Source organism: Aulonocara sp. 'chitande type north' Nkhata Bay, linkage group LG7 (genome assembly GCF_057382095.1).
Source record: "Aulonocara sp. 'chitande type north' Nkhata Bay isolate Kocher_YH1m ecotype deep benthic linkage group LG7, A_spYH_male_GT1.1, whole genome shotgun sequence".
Taxonomy (NCBI): domain Eukaryota; kingdom Metazoa; phylum Chordata; class Actinopteri; order Cichliformes; family Cichlidae; genus Aulonocara; species Aulonocara sp. 'chitande type north' Nkhata Bay.
Genome location: NC_141350.1, coordinates 12,162,504 through 12,177,748, shown reverse-complemented (window position 1 = coordinate 12,177,748; position 15,245 = coordinate 12,162,504). Strand labels below are relative to the sequence as shown.

Genomic DNA, 15,245 nt, shown 5'->3' with positions numbered 1-15,245 from the left:
TCACCCTTGGATTATTGTAACTCCCTTTTAATAGGGGTTGGACCGGGCACTCTGACACGCCTGCAACTAGTACAGAATGCTGCAGCGCGGTTGTTATCTGGTAAAAGAAAATTTGAGCACATTACTCTGGTTCTGGCCTCCCTGCACTGGCTTCCAATTGAATTTAGGATTAATTTTAAAGTTCTTTTATTGGTTTTTAAATCTTTAAATGGTCTGGCACCTGCGTATCTGTCTGATTTGCTGAAGCCCTATGTCCCCACTCGTTCGCTCCGGTCAGCTGAGCAGCTGTTGCTCTCAGTCCCCAAATCACGGTTGAAACTGAGAGGAGACCGAGCGTTCTTTATTGTGGCTCCTAAGCTTTGGAATAATCTTCCTCTTCACATTAGGCAATCGACATCAGTGATGGTTTTTAAATCCAGATTGAAAACGCATTTTTATTCACTGGCTTTTGATTCAGTGGTTGACTGACTTGTATTTTATTGTTTTCGCTATGTTTATTATTTCATTTTATTTATTTATCATTTATCGTATTTATTATTCTTATGGTATCTATTATGTTTCTGTTGTTCAGCACTTTGGTCAGCCTTGTGTGTTTTTAAAGTGCTATATAAATAAACGATGATGATGATGAAACATTATGAAGTACAGCTCTGCGTATCCCAATAAAAGGCAGAGCTTTGGGTAGTGCAAAATGCTGGGTATAATCTGATAAAAAAAAAAAAATTGTTAAAAAGCACTGCTTATCCATGTATCTGCAGGGACTGTCAAGCAACTTTTCCAGGTTAAGCGCTTTAATTATGACCACAATAAAGTCACACAAGAGATTAGCTGATGATGAATGATGAAAATGTGAACTAGTGCAACTTGTTTTAATCTTTAAATGGCTTATGAGCAATTTTTTGCTATTTTGGCAGTGAACACAGAAGAAGAGATCAGCTTATAGTTACGGGAATGTTAAATCTGACTAAATACCCAATTAAACAAAGAGAGACCGTGGCTGGAGCCAAGTCTCATTCACTGCTGCCATTTAATGTTATTTTACATGCGTATTATCTCATTAAAGAAATTCTTGGATTTTCAAAGAAAACTGGCTTGATTCAATCTGTCATCAGTTGATGTTTCCCAGTGTTTCTCAAATTTGTACCTGTGTACGTGCAATATTCTCTGCATAGATGAGAGCAAGTTCATCACTGAGACACACGTGACATCCTGGAGACACCATAACCAAGCTCGCTGCCTGCAACATCATACAGCATGACCAGCCTGCCAGTCGGGCATTGATGATCTGAGAGAGAAATATCTTTGATATCTTTGTGGGGGATAAAAAAAGAGCAACGATCTGTGACCACCTGCAAAATCTTCTGTTGTTGTTTATAGTTAACCTGTTGTTTCCTCTCTGTTGCACCTTTTGTGTCTTTCATTTGCACCAAAGCTGTTGAAATTCCTAACTACACAGATTTATATCAAAAGGTTTAACTGACTGTATGAATTCATTCTTAAATCTAAACAGAAGTTAATCAGTAGAAAATGTAAGATTACAACAACTGGATTTGTAGTATTATTATTATTATTTTTAATCAGATGCACTGCATTGCTCTATTTTGATGACAGATGTACATTAAACTGGTGGGAAATCTCTTACTGTTTGTGAATTAACAAAGCAAAAAGCTGAAGTTTTTATTCAATAAATAAACACATAAATACATTCACATTACAACATCTTGCAGAACAGAAGCAGCACCATGCAAACATTTACTAATGACCACTATTTTGAGGGAGCAAAGGTTTATGTGATGTTTGATTTACTGATAACTTTTGAATACAAAGCTTCAAAATCCAGATATTTTCTTTAGCCTCAGTCACAGAAAGCAACACAGATACTAATACTAATGTGAAATATCCAAATGGCTCTCCTCAAAGATGTTTTTTAGAGCCTTCACTCGAGTCAGATTTTGGTGCAGCACATTAAACACAGAACTGATTTTGGACATGCAGTCAGTATCAACAACATGCTGCATAGGCTCACATTTAATACATTTAATTTGTCTGTACTGAGTCACCCTCAGCCAATGTGGCAGTGCTCTTTCAGATCATATAAGAGGCTTTCGATGTATTAAGTGTGAGAAACCACAGGATTATTGAACTCAAGGTAAGCTATAATACAACATCAATTATATCGGTGGAACATGAACAGATTTATAACACAAAAAGATTTCATTGAGAGAAACACATTCATTTATGGAATTATTTAAGCCATCATATCTTGCTGATTGACATGTCTGGGTTTGAGACATGCTTCATGATGTTGCTTTCTCTTACCACCTCTGTGCTTGCACTGTGAACATCTGAGGCAATCTGCCTGCGAGAGGACAGCCGACTCATTTGTACAAGGCGAGTGTTGTTTTCTAATTCAGTCCGTGCGTTTGAACTTTGACGGCATCTCCTCATACCCTTGTGAAAATGAATGGTAAACAGACCGTAGGTGATGGGATCTAGACAGGCATTGAAAAGGCCAAAAATAAACAGCATATGAGTCAGTGAATGCGAAACTGTCTTTTCCATTTTTTCAGGGAACAACCAATACCACAATCCAAGCAGATAGTACGGGGTCCAGCAGATGATGAATGACGTCACAATGACAATGCTCATTTTAAGAGTTCTCATCCGAGCTTTAGGGATGTTATTGTGGGATCGGCGTAGATGAACATCTCTTGACAGGACTGGAAGAAAAGAAAGCACCACGTCCGTTACTCCATGTCTCCCTGAAAATATACATTCATGTGAAGAAAAGCCTGTTCACAGCACTCTATGCACCCTTACTGCAATCCATAGGAATGATTCACTTGATTAAGTATTCATCAGCAAGTGTAAGCACCTCTGTTAAAGCAAAAAAATTGGTAGAGGTTTTGGACTGGAGCATTTAGATTTCTATTCACATGATGCAAAATCTTCCCAGCGGTGGACATATCATCAAAGTCACCGCAAGGTCGACTGTACAGCAGCTCAAGAGCTACATCTAAAGACTCTACAGGTCTCAGTTAGCATGTTACGTTATGATGAATATGATCCCTTTTGGAAGGACTGCCAAGAAAAAGCCTCTGCTCACTGAGAACAACATGGCAGCACAGCTTAAGCTTGCAATGTGAACAAACCACAAGACTTGGAGCCAAAAGTGGAAATGTTTGGCCATGATTCACAGTGCCACATTTGGAGAAAACAAAACACAATCAGCACAAACACCTCATACCAGCTGTTAGTGGTGGTGGACAGGGGAGGATTTGGGCTGGTTTTGCTGGCACAGCACCTGTGGAACCTTGAAAACATTGAGCCAAACATGCAACAGGACTTTGGGACTCAATTACTAATATTCTCATGGAAATCTACATAAAAAATCTGTTGGAAGGCAAAATTACTGTCGAACTTATGAAACGGGCATATTTTGTTCCCACCACTATGCGTATGTTAGAAGATCAGAATCATTCAGAACCAGCAGCTTTGCGCAATCGCCACTGCTCAGTACCTGTTTCTCTATATAATTAAATATTTTAACCTTGAGGTGAAGCAGAAAAATCAGTCAAGATGTTGTAAGAGAGAAGCCTCAGTCAGTGTTTTGAACCCATTGAGATGGGGTTGGCAGCTTCTGCAGGCAATGCCTAACCGTTGCTATGGGGTTTGGTAGGTGGAAAGCCTACAATTTGGTGATGCAACGATTACGGACTTGATTGGTTGTTGTTTTGGTTATTGCAACAGGTAGAACAATTTGACAAACCACGGGTTTGTATTTATGGGAGGGGGTGTTATGGCCCTATTAGGGCCTCCTCCTGAAGTTGCCTGTGTGGGCATCTCTCCTGCCTTAGTGCCACCTTTTTCTTTTGTACAGCTGACTCACATCAGCAATTAAAGGTATTTAAGGGCAGAGAAAGGTGAGCTCTGGTGGCAGAGTGTCATGTGAGTGGTTGCAGCTAGTGAGCTGTGTGTTTGCGTGTTTTCAGCTAGTGAGATTGTTTTGTTTTGTGATTGTTTGCTCCTGCTTGGTGGAGATGAGTGTGTTTGTTTGCTAACCCTTTTTTGACTTGCTTTTCAGTTTACTGACCGACGCTTGAGTTTTGTTTTGTTTCTTTAAATGGCTTGTCCGTCTCTTTTAGTTGAGTTATTAATAGAAAGTTATTAATAAAACTCTTTCATTTAGCCAATTTGTCTCCTTTTTCTGATCCGGACACCTTTTGTTACTTTCCCTCATCGCCTGGACCCTTTTAGGGGAACATAACAACCTCTAAGGCATGAAATGAGTAGAAAGTCTGAATGTAGAAAGTTGAATAATAGAGTCTGAGGTGCAAGGAAGAAGCCAGAAGAAGCTTAGTTTTGTGTTTCCATGGAGTGACGAAAATATAAATAAAAAAGCAAGACTGAAACTAAAATAACAGGAGTACTCAATATAATTTCCTCTGAGACATTTACTGTGCCTCAAGCAAAAAAATGTTTGGAATTAAAGTTGGTATGAAAAATACTAACAGAGTACAAGAAAAAGTAGAAAAGGACAAAGTGGAGGACAAGGACCAGTAAGCCTAATCTGTCAGCTCCACATGAGAAACTCACTGCAATGAATAAAATAAATCCTCATTCTCAAGAATCCATTTTTGGTACCAAGAAATTATACTGTAAGTGACGACATATGATAATAATAGAAGCTATTTTAAATGACTAATAAGAACATTTAACATAAGGTGATATAAGAGATAATGGAACAAGTTTGAACTCACAGACGGATTAGGGCCACAACTGCAGTGATGCTGCTGCACAGGTCTGTTGTGGAGATGACAGATCTCCAACATCACCTATGGTCATGAGCTTTGGGTACTAACCGATACAAGCGGTGGAAATAAGCTTTTTTCAAAGGGTGGCTGTGCTTTCCCTTAGCAGCAGTATGTTATTTTCTTTATATACCTTTTTTTTGTAATTCTGAGCATTTTGTGGCTCAAGGAGGTTTTTACAACTGTAAACAATGACCAAAAAAGCATAATAATAATTTTAATTATTATTGTTATTATTAGTAGGCCTATTTAACCATGCTGTCATTTGTTCTTATGCATGGTTGAAGGGATTTCTGAATTTGTTCCTAAAATATGAACAAATTCAGGTATAAAAATACATTTTGGATTTGTGTGTGAAACATTCGTATTCCTCAACCTAAGTGAAATGCTGTGGCGGGACCTTAAGAGAACTTTGTATAAACAAATGCCTACAAAACCTGAATGACCTGAAGTAACATTTCATAAGTAAAGAAGAGTGGGCTAAAGTTCCTCCAAAATAATATGAGAGAAAATCGTACAGAAAAGTTATTACTTAGGTTACTGCTGCTAAAAAATGACTGAGTAATTCAGGTCTACTTTCTTTTTCACGACTGTTTTTTGAAGCCTTCGAAAAAATAAAAGTAAACACTCACAGTTATTCCGAGCCATGCGGCTGGATATCTCAATGAGGATTCGTGTGTAGCAGAAGATCATGATGGCCAAAGGTAGAAGGAAGAGGCACACAAACGTGAACATGTTGTAAAGGGTCTCCTGCCAGCGCTGGACAAAACTGCCATGGGTGGTGCACTGGGTGAACTTCTCTGGCACCGTGATGGTCACATTGCGAAATATAAACATCTGGATAAAAAGAGACGAGAAAAGTTCTACTGAGCGATGGCACTGCATCCTCATGATCTATCCTGTAGTCAAGAATGATGTAAGTGGATCATGAATATTTAGTGATCAGTTAATCTAATAAGAAAGTAAAACTGAACACAGTGATATTTTACCATATGCTTGCATAGAATAACACTTAAAGGTGTTTTCTGATCAAATGCTTGGGTCTGAAAATGCTTGGTTAAGGCCTCGTCTTTCATCCTGGGATTGACACTTTGCTGAAGTTAGCAAAGGATACTGGTTTTCTTTAAAACCCTTCAACTGGAAATGCTTTAGAAATTCATGGAGGTGGTCTGGGCATTACAGTCTCTGCCATAGTTACTGTAAAAACATCTGAGAGATAATTGTGAATAAGCACAATTTCTTCTTTTTTTGTCTGTTAAAATCATTTTTGTCTGTTTTACTGTCTTTACAGATCCTCTAATCGATATTGAATCCACAGCCAGCAAGCGAAATGTTCATTCTGACACATTTTAAGGCAGTTGGACCTCGTCAATAATTGTTGTCTGAAAATCTGTGAATAAGAGCAACAAGTGTGAGTACCTGTATAGTATAGCTGTTTATTACATCCCCCACTCAAGCAAAGTATCCCCAGTTCAGTTCTGGGAGAAGCCACAAATCTCTTTGGGCATGTGGTGCCAAAGGCTGCCAAATCAAACATGTGCAGCTTCCCTTTGGGGTGACTCCCTATCAATGACTGGTAATCGAACGTGCTGCTTTTGCTGCTGGGCTGCAGTGCAATTACTTGAGGGCTGCTGTGGCTCAGGTGGTAGAGGGTTATCCACTAATGACAGAAGTCAGTGAGATTTTGATGCCCTCGAACCAAGCTTTTAGAAAAACATGTTGCTGGAAAACACGCTCAAAATTAGGACTTGTTTTCTGAAGAACAAAAACACTTTTCAGCTTCAGAATGTAATATTTGTTGTTGTCCTATATCAACTTAAAAAGAAATATTTGCATTCTGTTTGGAAAGCTTAGTTCCAAATCTGAACTCATAATATGTTGCTGTTTTTACGTTAAAAAATTAAAAAACAATTTTATGTTTCACAATCTGAATGCTTCTAGTTTTCAAATCTGCTTTATTATGTGTTCATGAAGATACACAAATAGACAGTCACAGTGTTTCTAGGGAAAGTCAAACCTCGGGGCTCAAGCATTTAGTTTGGATTTGAAGATTCTGTGGGAAGAGAAAAGAAACAAACAGCAGCAGAATTGCTCCTGCAATTTTGCTAAAACATAAACTGGAGTTTGTTGGCGGCTCTCACATAAATGAGAAACGTGTTGTAAATTGGTAAATGCATGCATTTTCTTCCCAGGTATGAATAGGCACGTGTGAGCAAGACACTTTTGTTATTAAAAATCGTACCATGAATGAGCCCAATCGAATTTATACACTTTTCATGGAAAAGTGTATAAAGTCATGTTTCTGTTGAATGTTTATCAGTGTGGGACCCCAGTAAGATTCCCACCTGTACTAGAAGAGCTACCATCTGGCTCCCTTCCACACTTTCACTTCCAGTTTGGCTCTCAAAGGCTACGTGGAAGAACCTCCCCGCTCCTCACCCAACATTTATACTGGTGAGAGAGCTCCTGACATTTTTCAGAGCAAAAGTGGAGCAGGGTATTAATTAGAGAATGTGCTCATAATATAACAGTATGAGGCTGAAGGCGATGTCATTGCTATTGATGTTTTAAAGCGACGTAGACATCGCTTCAACAAATTGGTAAGGGGAGAAATAAAATGCCGTTGGCAGAATTTCAGTGGAACATCCAGTAAAAACGTTTAACCAGCAGTCTCTCTGGTTTTCAAGCTTAAATTGCTGAATGAAGTGCAACCTTATCTGTAATACAGTATATGCATATAACAAACTGTCCTTTTATATCACCTCCTAGCATTGGGATATATGTACAGTATATTAGTTTACATGCTGACTTTCAGTATGAGGCATTGGGAGATTTGTTAGTGTGACCTTACCCAGCAGAGAAATGATCATTTCATCTCTGGTAACTAAAGATCACACTGCTCTTTTGATACAAAGCTGGGGAAAAAAAGTGAAGATATGCACACCCTGCATACCATCTATAAATTTTAGTATAATTCATGCATCCATAAAGTATTCTGGGTTTAATCTTGTTCTGATTGTTTTCTGATGAAATCGTGGGACTCGAGCATGCACGACTGCATTAACATTTGCTGTTCTCTTTTGATCTGTGAAGAGTTCGAAATAATCAAGAGAGGGTTTTTTTTTCCTTTTTTCTTGGTTTTCAGCGGAAGAGGTTTTGAGAGGTCATGGACTTTGGTTACTCGGTGTTGTGCATTATGTGTACAGCGAACAAATTTGAGGGAAGAAAACTGAGAGCTTTAAGTTATTCGCTAATATATATTCTGTGTAATAAGTCACTAAAAAAAATGCATTGCACTTGCAACATAAATATCTTTGTGTGTAACATACACTCACCAGCCAGTTTGTTAAGGTATACCTTGCTAGTACTGGGTTGGACTGCCCTTTTTGCCTTCAGAACTGCCATAATGCATAATAAGATGCTGGAAACATTCCTCAGAGATTCTGGTCCATACTGACATGATAGCATCACGCAGTTACTGCAGCTATGTCGATATGAATCTCCAATTTCACAACATTCCAAAGGCGCTCTATTAGATTCAGGTCTGGTAACTTTGGCCATTTGAAAACAGTGAACACGTTTTTATGTTCAAGAAAGCAATTTGAAATGATTTGAGCTTCATGACATTGTGTTTTATCCTTCTGGAAATAGTCACTGGAAAATGGGTACACTGCGATCATAAAGGGATGGGCATGGTCAGTAAAGAAAATCAAGCAGGGCTGAAAGTGTGCCAATAAGAAGAAGATATCTCCCACACTATTACACCACCACCAGGACTCTAAACTATTGATACTGTACAAGACAAGAAGGATCCGTGGTTTCATGCTGGGGTGGAAATTGAGACTCATCTGACCAGGCAAACTTTTTAGAATCTGGTCCATCTAACTATCTAATCGTCAATATTTGTCCTGCCCACATATGTAGATCTCTAATTGGAGCACAACATTTGTAAAGTCTGATTACAACAGATTTACAATAAACAGCATATATGGACAAATTTGCATTTTATGGCTGAAAAAGTCCACCTAAGAAACAGAGAGAGGAATGACAATGTCTGGCAGTGAAGCGAGGACAAGACAACAGAATATATAGGAATATGCAGAAGAGTGCAGAGGATTGATGTGGCGTTCCTGCTGGATCTTCCTGTTACAATGCAAGAGAGAGCATTAGAGGGGAGGTTAATAAGAATCTGTGGCCCAAAGGAGCCACAAGATAGCCAGTGATTCACAGCACAGTACCTCTGTCCTTAGAAGACTCATGTTTACCTCCTGCGGTATCTGATTTTTGATGCTGCTAGTTTACATGTTTTGTTCTGAGCAGTTTTAAATGTTTTTTTTGTTTTGTTTTTTCTGTTGTAACTGTAGTTTCCTCCATTGTATGATCCTTGAAGGACACATTTCCCCTAAGAACTTTAAGTGGTCTTTTTTTCTTTTTTAAGTAGAATGTAAAATCTTGTCCTTTTGAAATGGACATCTCATTCAGTTGGCTACAAAAAAGCATTGAGATGTTTAAAAGAAATTATTCTGGTATAATAAGCGTTCAGGATTGTCTGTCATTCTGACAAAAATCTTTATTTGTATTTTACCACTTGAGTTTAAACAGTGGCAGAAGAATTTGTAATTTTGGTAGAAATGATTTATTCTTTGACACAAAAGTTTCAAGTGTGTTACAACCTTTTAGCATTTTGTTTTATATGAGCTGTTTTAAGAAACTTATATTCAATTAATGTATGTTTCAAGTAAGATTTATAGATAGAAAAAAAAACGTAAACAAAAGAAGCAACACAAAAAGGGAAAGAAATATTACAAAAAGGGAAGCGCAGAAACAATATTAAACAGTTACTTCTATTTTTAATGTGGGGGACTTGCTAGGACATCCTATTAAATTATTTTATGCTGCATTGCGTTTTTTCATAATTTTAAGAAAATCAGGACACACATGCTGATTTGATTCCCAAACTCATGAAATATTCCTTAAAGACATATATAAGTCTAAAATTAGTCTCCAGGGCACAGTAATGATCAAAGCTAAAAAGTGAGCTGATAACACTGTAATAAACGTAATATTTTACATATACAACTTGCAAATAATTTTCCTGCAGTATATAATGTGTTACAGTGTGTCAAACTCTCCGCCTAAAGATGGGTTTCTTATGCATATTCCTGCTTTATAAAATTACACCTGTGTGTAACATTAAAGATAAATACCCCGGAGTACCTGAAAATCAGCCCAATCAGACATTATTGAAAGTGGCCAATGACCACAGGGGTATGTGAAAATGGGAAAACCTCAGTCCATCCATGCACCCATCCTTTTATATAACTACTTATTCAGCAGTTGTGTGTGGCTGTTGTCTGTGCCAGCAGGGCAAAAAGCATGGTACACCCTGGACAGGCTGTCAGCAAAAAATCCTGTGTGGCCAGTGAATTTCTTAATCTGGTTTTTGCTCCTATAGCCATAGACTTTATAAAAGAAGAATGTAGTCACCATTTGATTTGGTCATTTGGTCAGTAGGATCCCAATTTGAAGCTTCAAACTGAGTGTGTTCAATATCACCATTTTGGTGTTTTGTAGGGGTGCAACAATACACAAAATTCTCGGTTCGGTTCGATACTTTGGTGTCACGGTTCGATATTTTTTCGATACAAAAAAATGTTCATGCTTTTTTAATTTGTCATTTATTAAAATTACAAATATATATTTTAACTCAAAAGTACAGTTTTTAAATTTAATGTTGCTAAAACAACAAAGGGATAAAATAATAAATCTATCTGATCGAGAAATCACTCATCTTTGGAAAAGAGAGTTTATTACAGAGAAATGGATCTTTCCGTTTTCGAGTTTTGGATATGATTTTGGAGTATATCTTCGCAGTAGCGATTGACCGCAAAGTAAAGCTACCGGAAATGTACAACCCCACATCCAGTCTCAAACCAGGAAGTTATTATTTTCTCGTGCACGGGGTCAATTCTCAGCAGCATATTAAACATATCAGGTCCCCATAAGGAGAATCATGCTGGGAAAAGGGGGGAGGGGCGGTAGTTACACTCACAGTAGCACAGGAACAGAGCAGGAGGGAGAGAGAGAGAGAAAGAGAGCCAGGGACAACAAGGTCACATTAGAAAGGTATAGTAATCATCCACAACTATTTTCAGTTGCAGATGATAAAGGGTTCAGAAAGTTTATTCATGCAGGTCCGTATGACAGAGAATATGCATCTTCTTTATGTTTTCATATTTTAATTTCTATTTAATTGTGTTGTGGTTTGCAGTGTTTTGTGTTGTTTCGCTTTAAATTTGTAAAAGGAAAAAGCTGAAAATCTAAATAGTTAAAAGTTGAAATGTGAATAGTTGATTTTTCTATTATATGATTTATTTATTACATTTTATGTGGAGTGAATAAATAAAAGTATATTTACGGTGGCCCCTACAGACAAAGCACATACAAACTTCAAATCATGTACAAACCCTGAAGCACGTACAAACTCCAAAACATGTACAAGCTCCAAAACACGTAAAAACTCAGAAGCACATAAAAACTCAAAACACGTACAAAAGACAACACAAGTGCTCCAGGATGCTAGGGGCAGTGTTGAGCTTTTGTTACCTAGTGGCTACACAAGCCAGCAAGTACCAACGACCGGATTTGGTGTGTGGTAATAACAGGTAAATGAACTTTTTTTTAAATTTATTATTTGACTATATATGACTGCTTGTGTATAAATACACAATATAAATTGTGTAATTTAAGTGATCTAGGTAGCTCTGTTTTGGAAGTTCAGTTCATGCTAGAAATGTGTTTTGGAGTTTGTATGTGCTTTTTGGAGTTTGTATGTGTTTTGTCTCTAGGGGCCACCGCATATATTTATATATAAACATATATAAATAAAACCACTTTTTTTTTTACATTAGTAATTCCTTTTGTGCATAATTTTATATTATTGTTAATAATTAATTAATTAAAGCAACAAAACAACCTGAAGAGCTGGTTCGGAGCCGAAAGAGCCGGCTCTTTTTAGTGATTCGAGCCGAAAGATCCGGTTCTCTAAAAAGAGCTGGAAATCCCATCACTAGTGTCAACATGTTAACTTGCAAACTGCGCTAACGCACTAGTTCCCACCCATGTAATTGAGCATTGCGTGGCACATCCGACATACTGTTTTACTTTTGTCCATGAGGGGCTTACCTTCAGGGTCATACTTCACATGAAGACCAAAATAGTCCCAAAGGCCAGATCTGAATGAGGGTGGGGGAGGTTCAATTTGCCATGTTGCAACAAGCTTAGCTTCTGTCTTGCTAGCTTGTGCTACGCTCAGTGGAACTGCGCTCGACAGTGCAGCCTAGGCGGAGTAGTCGAACGCAGATCCACTGAGCTCTCAACACAGACAGCATCATCAGAAGGAAAGTTGATCAAATAAATTAAAAATGTTGTATTGTTCATACATATGCATACCGAACCAAAGCACTGTATCGAACGGTTCAATATCGATACGAGTATTGTTGCACCCCTAGTGTTTTGATATCAGATGTGAACAGAGAGAATCCTCTTTCCTGACACTTAGAATCTCGATAATTTACAAATGTACAAAAATGACTTTATTCTTTATTCAGTATGACCTGTGGCCTGCAGCTGACACCATAAAATCATCTGAAAAGTGTTTACTGAGGTCAAAGAGTAAAGGGGGCCACGAGAAAGAACAGCATCCACTTTTGACCTGAAACTGAACTTCAAGTAGGTCCCATGTGTGAGCACCTCTGCCACACTGGTTTGTGATAAGCACACTGAAAAGTGTGCAAATTGCATCCAATTTAGTCACATGAACACTGTGTATAACAAGTTATGTTGTGAATTCTTAAGTTCCTGCAGGCAACCTGATGAAGGTCCCCAGCCTCCTTTGTTATGCGCTAACTGAAGGGTAAGGGCATGGGGGGGGGGGGGGGGGGGGGCTTCATCAGTCTCACAAAGTTACCAGTCTGGCCTGCTGGACAGCATTGGAAAATGTGAGCTGTTTTTACATATTAAAAAAAATCATAAAACACATTGAATTTTATAGCTTTTCCGAATGATAAAGACCTGCACCATAGCCCTTCACACTACACCAAAGTAAATAACTAAGAGATAAACAATTTGTTTCTGAAAAAAGGGACAATTTCTGTCAATTAACAAAAAAATTCTGTTTTAAACTTAAAGGTCAGTCTGGCCAATGAGCAACTAGAGCTTTTTCCACATAGAAAAACTGAGATTTATTATTAAACTTCTTTTTCTCATACTAAAATATATGAGAGATCAAATGTGGAATATATTTTTTTAATCATTTATTTAGTTTATTTAGTCTAGAAATTAATGAAATTTATATTGAAACTCAAAAGTGTTTTCATGCGCTTGTATTTAGTTTACCCACGTGGTATTTTCAAATTTTACGATCAAAACTTGAATTTTGGGTTTAAATAAAATTTAAATAAAAATTAATTCACTTTTTTTTCCTCATTAAATTGCAAACTCACAGGGTAGCAACACCATGTCCTCTTTTACCTGAGGGAGGGAAAGGATGACACTCATGGTCCAGGCCACAGCCAACATGACTTTGCTCTTCCTTTTGGCCTCACTGATTCCCAGCGGATTGAGGATGGCGGACTGTCTATCCAAACTAATGACCACTGTCACAAAAGCGCAGGAATACATCGCCACCAGCTTCATGAACATCAGCAGCCTGCAGGCGACGTCCCCCGCCTGCCACTGCACCGTGATGTTCCACACCGCGTCCACCGGCATCACGATGAAAGTCACCAGCAGGTCGGCCACCGTGAGGTTCATGATGAGGATCCGGACGTGTGACTTGCGCCTGCCGCCGCTGCTGGCAGCCCACAGCACGGCCAAGTTGCACACAGCCGACACCGCGCACAGAGCGAAGGTGATGATGACTCTGACTTTGGCTGCTGTGGAGAAAGTGGGAAGCTCGAGCGCGTCTCCATCTGCACTCTTATTGCACGCTGAGGTGGGTCCCTGACAGCTGCCATTCACTGTTTGATCCGTCAGCTGGTGGTACATAGCCTGACGGAGATCGGACTGACTGGACCCAAAAACAAGATTAAAAGAGAAGAAAAGAAAAGTTAGAATGTGTATCTCTTCTCCTCCAACATCTCCAGCGCGGAACTGCAAGTCTGAAAGGGGAAAATAAAATAAAAAATCTTCATTCAACCTGATAATAAATGCAAAAGGTGTTGTGCCTTATGCATATGTGGCATTTTCTACCGAAGAATGTATGTCCAGCTTTAATTATATTGCCGAATTGCCTGCTGTGCGCAAACTATCAATAAAAAAATGGAAAGAATACACACAAAGAATGCAGAGGATATAGAAGAACATACAAAATAATTCAAAAAGAGGTAAAGAAAATGCAAAAGAAATAACAAATAAAATAACCGAGATGTAAACATTTCCTAAACTTCTAGTCTCATCCTTTAATTTCTCGCTGTTTCATACCTTCCCATCTTCCTGACGTTATTCCAAAGATAAAGAAAGTCAGGGGGGAATAAATCGGAATTAAACCAATTTATGACCCAGAAATAAACGACTTACCCGCCGTTACCAGTGATCGCTAAAAGAGAGCGTGTTACTGCAGTCACTGCAGCTGTTGCTTCAGACCGCTTCATTCGTCCGCTGTGCAAAATGACAACCAACGCCGTCACTCGGGTTAACCATTCACGAACCGGTGCCGCTCCTAATGTTAGATCTGGAGGAAGACAGACGAATTATTCGGCAAGCTGTGAGGGGGGCGGGGGGATGCTGCTGAGGAGAGTAAGCCTCCTTTACCCAGCTTTATTTTCACTGGAGAAACTTCATCATAACATGGATTTGATGTTTGCTTGGAGCTGCAGAGAAGCATTTTACTTCCCATCAAACTGGGACCATAACAAATACCTTTACTGGTGTTTGAATTCGGTGAAATTTTAAAGCTCTTTCATTTTTGAAGTTTGACGTTTTCTTTGTTGCTGCTAAATTGGAGGGGAAGGCAGTTTTGTTAAATTAAAACAGGCAAACATCCTCCTTTAATCCTCCTGTTACTTTGCGGGTCAGATTGACCCAGAACAGAAGAGATGTCACATGTCATCTGCATCACTACAGAAAACGAAAAAGATCAAAATTATAAAAGAAAATTGTAAAATAATCAATGCCAGTGTTTCTGACACTTTTGGATGAGTAAACATGCACGAGTCAAATTGACCGGGGAACATAAGTGTTCCTGGAAACCAACATACAACAGGAGGGCTAAGTACTGATGGAAGATAGAACTTGTTACTTTCTGATTATTGTAAATTACATTTCACCTCATCACAATACTATTTTCAAGTGATAATCCTTCCATTTGCGCAACATCTCTAAAATTAGAAATATCCTGTCTCAGAGTGACGCTGAAAAACTAGTTCATGCATT

The 15,245-nt window shown here is 38.5% G+C and overlaps 1 protein-coding gene across 1 annotated transcript; it reads right to left on the bottom strand.

Moving 5' to 3' along the window:
- Positions 1-1,621: 1,621 nt before the first annotated feature.
- Positions 1,622-14,513, bottom strand: gnrhr4 (gonadotropin releasing hormone receptor 4). The gene is made up of 4 exons (XM_086298605.1): positions 14,391-14,513; positions 13,344-13,881; positions 5,444-5,648; positions 1,622-2,720 (listed from the first exon to the last, which is right to left on the bottom strand). The coding sequence occupies exons 1-4, from the start codon at positions 14,462-14,464 to the stop codon at positions 2,257-2,259; spliced, it is 1,281 nt and encodes a 426-aa protein (XP_086154731.1). The 5' UTR covers positions 14,465-14,513; the 3' UTR covers positions 1,622-2,256.
- Positions 14,514-15,245: the final 732 nt, after the last annotated feature.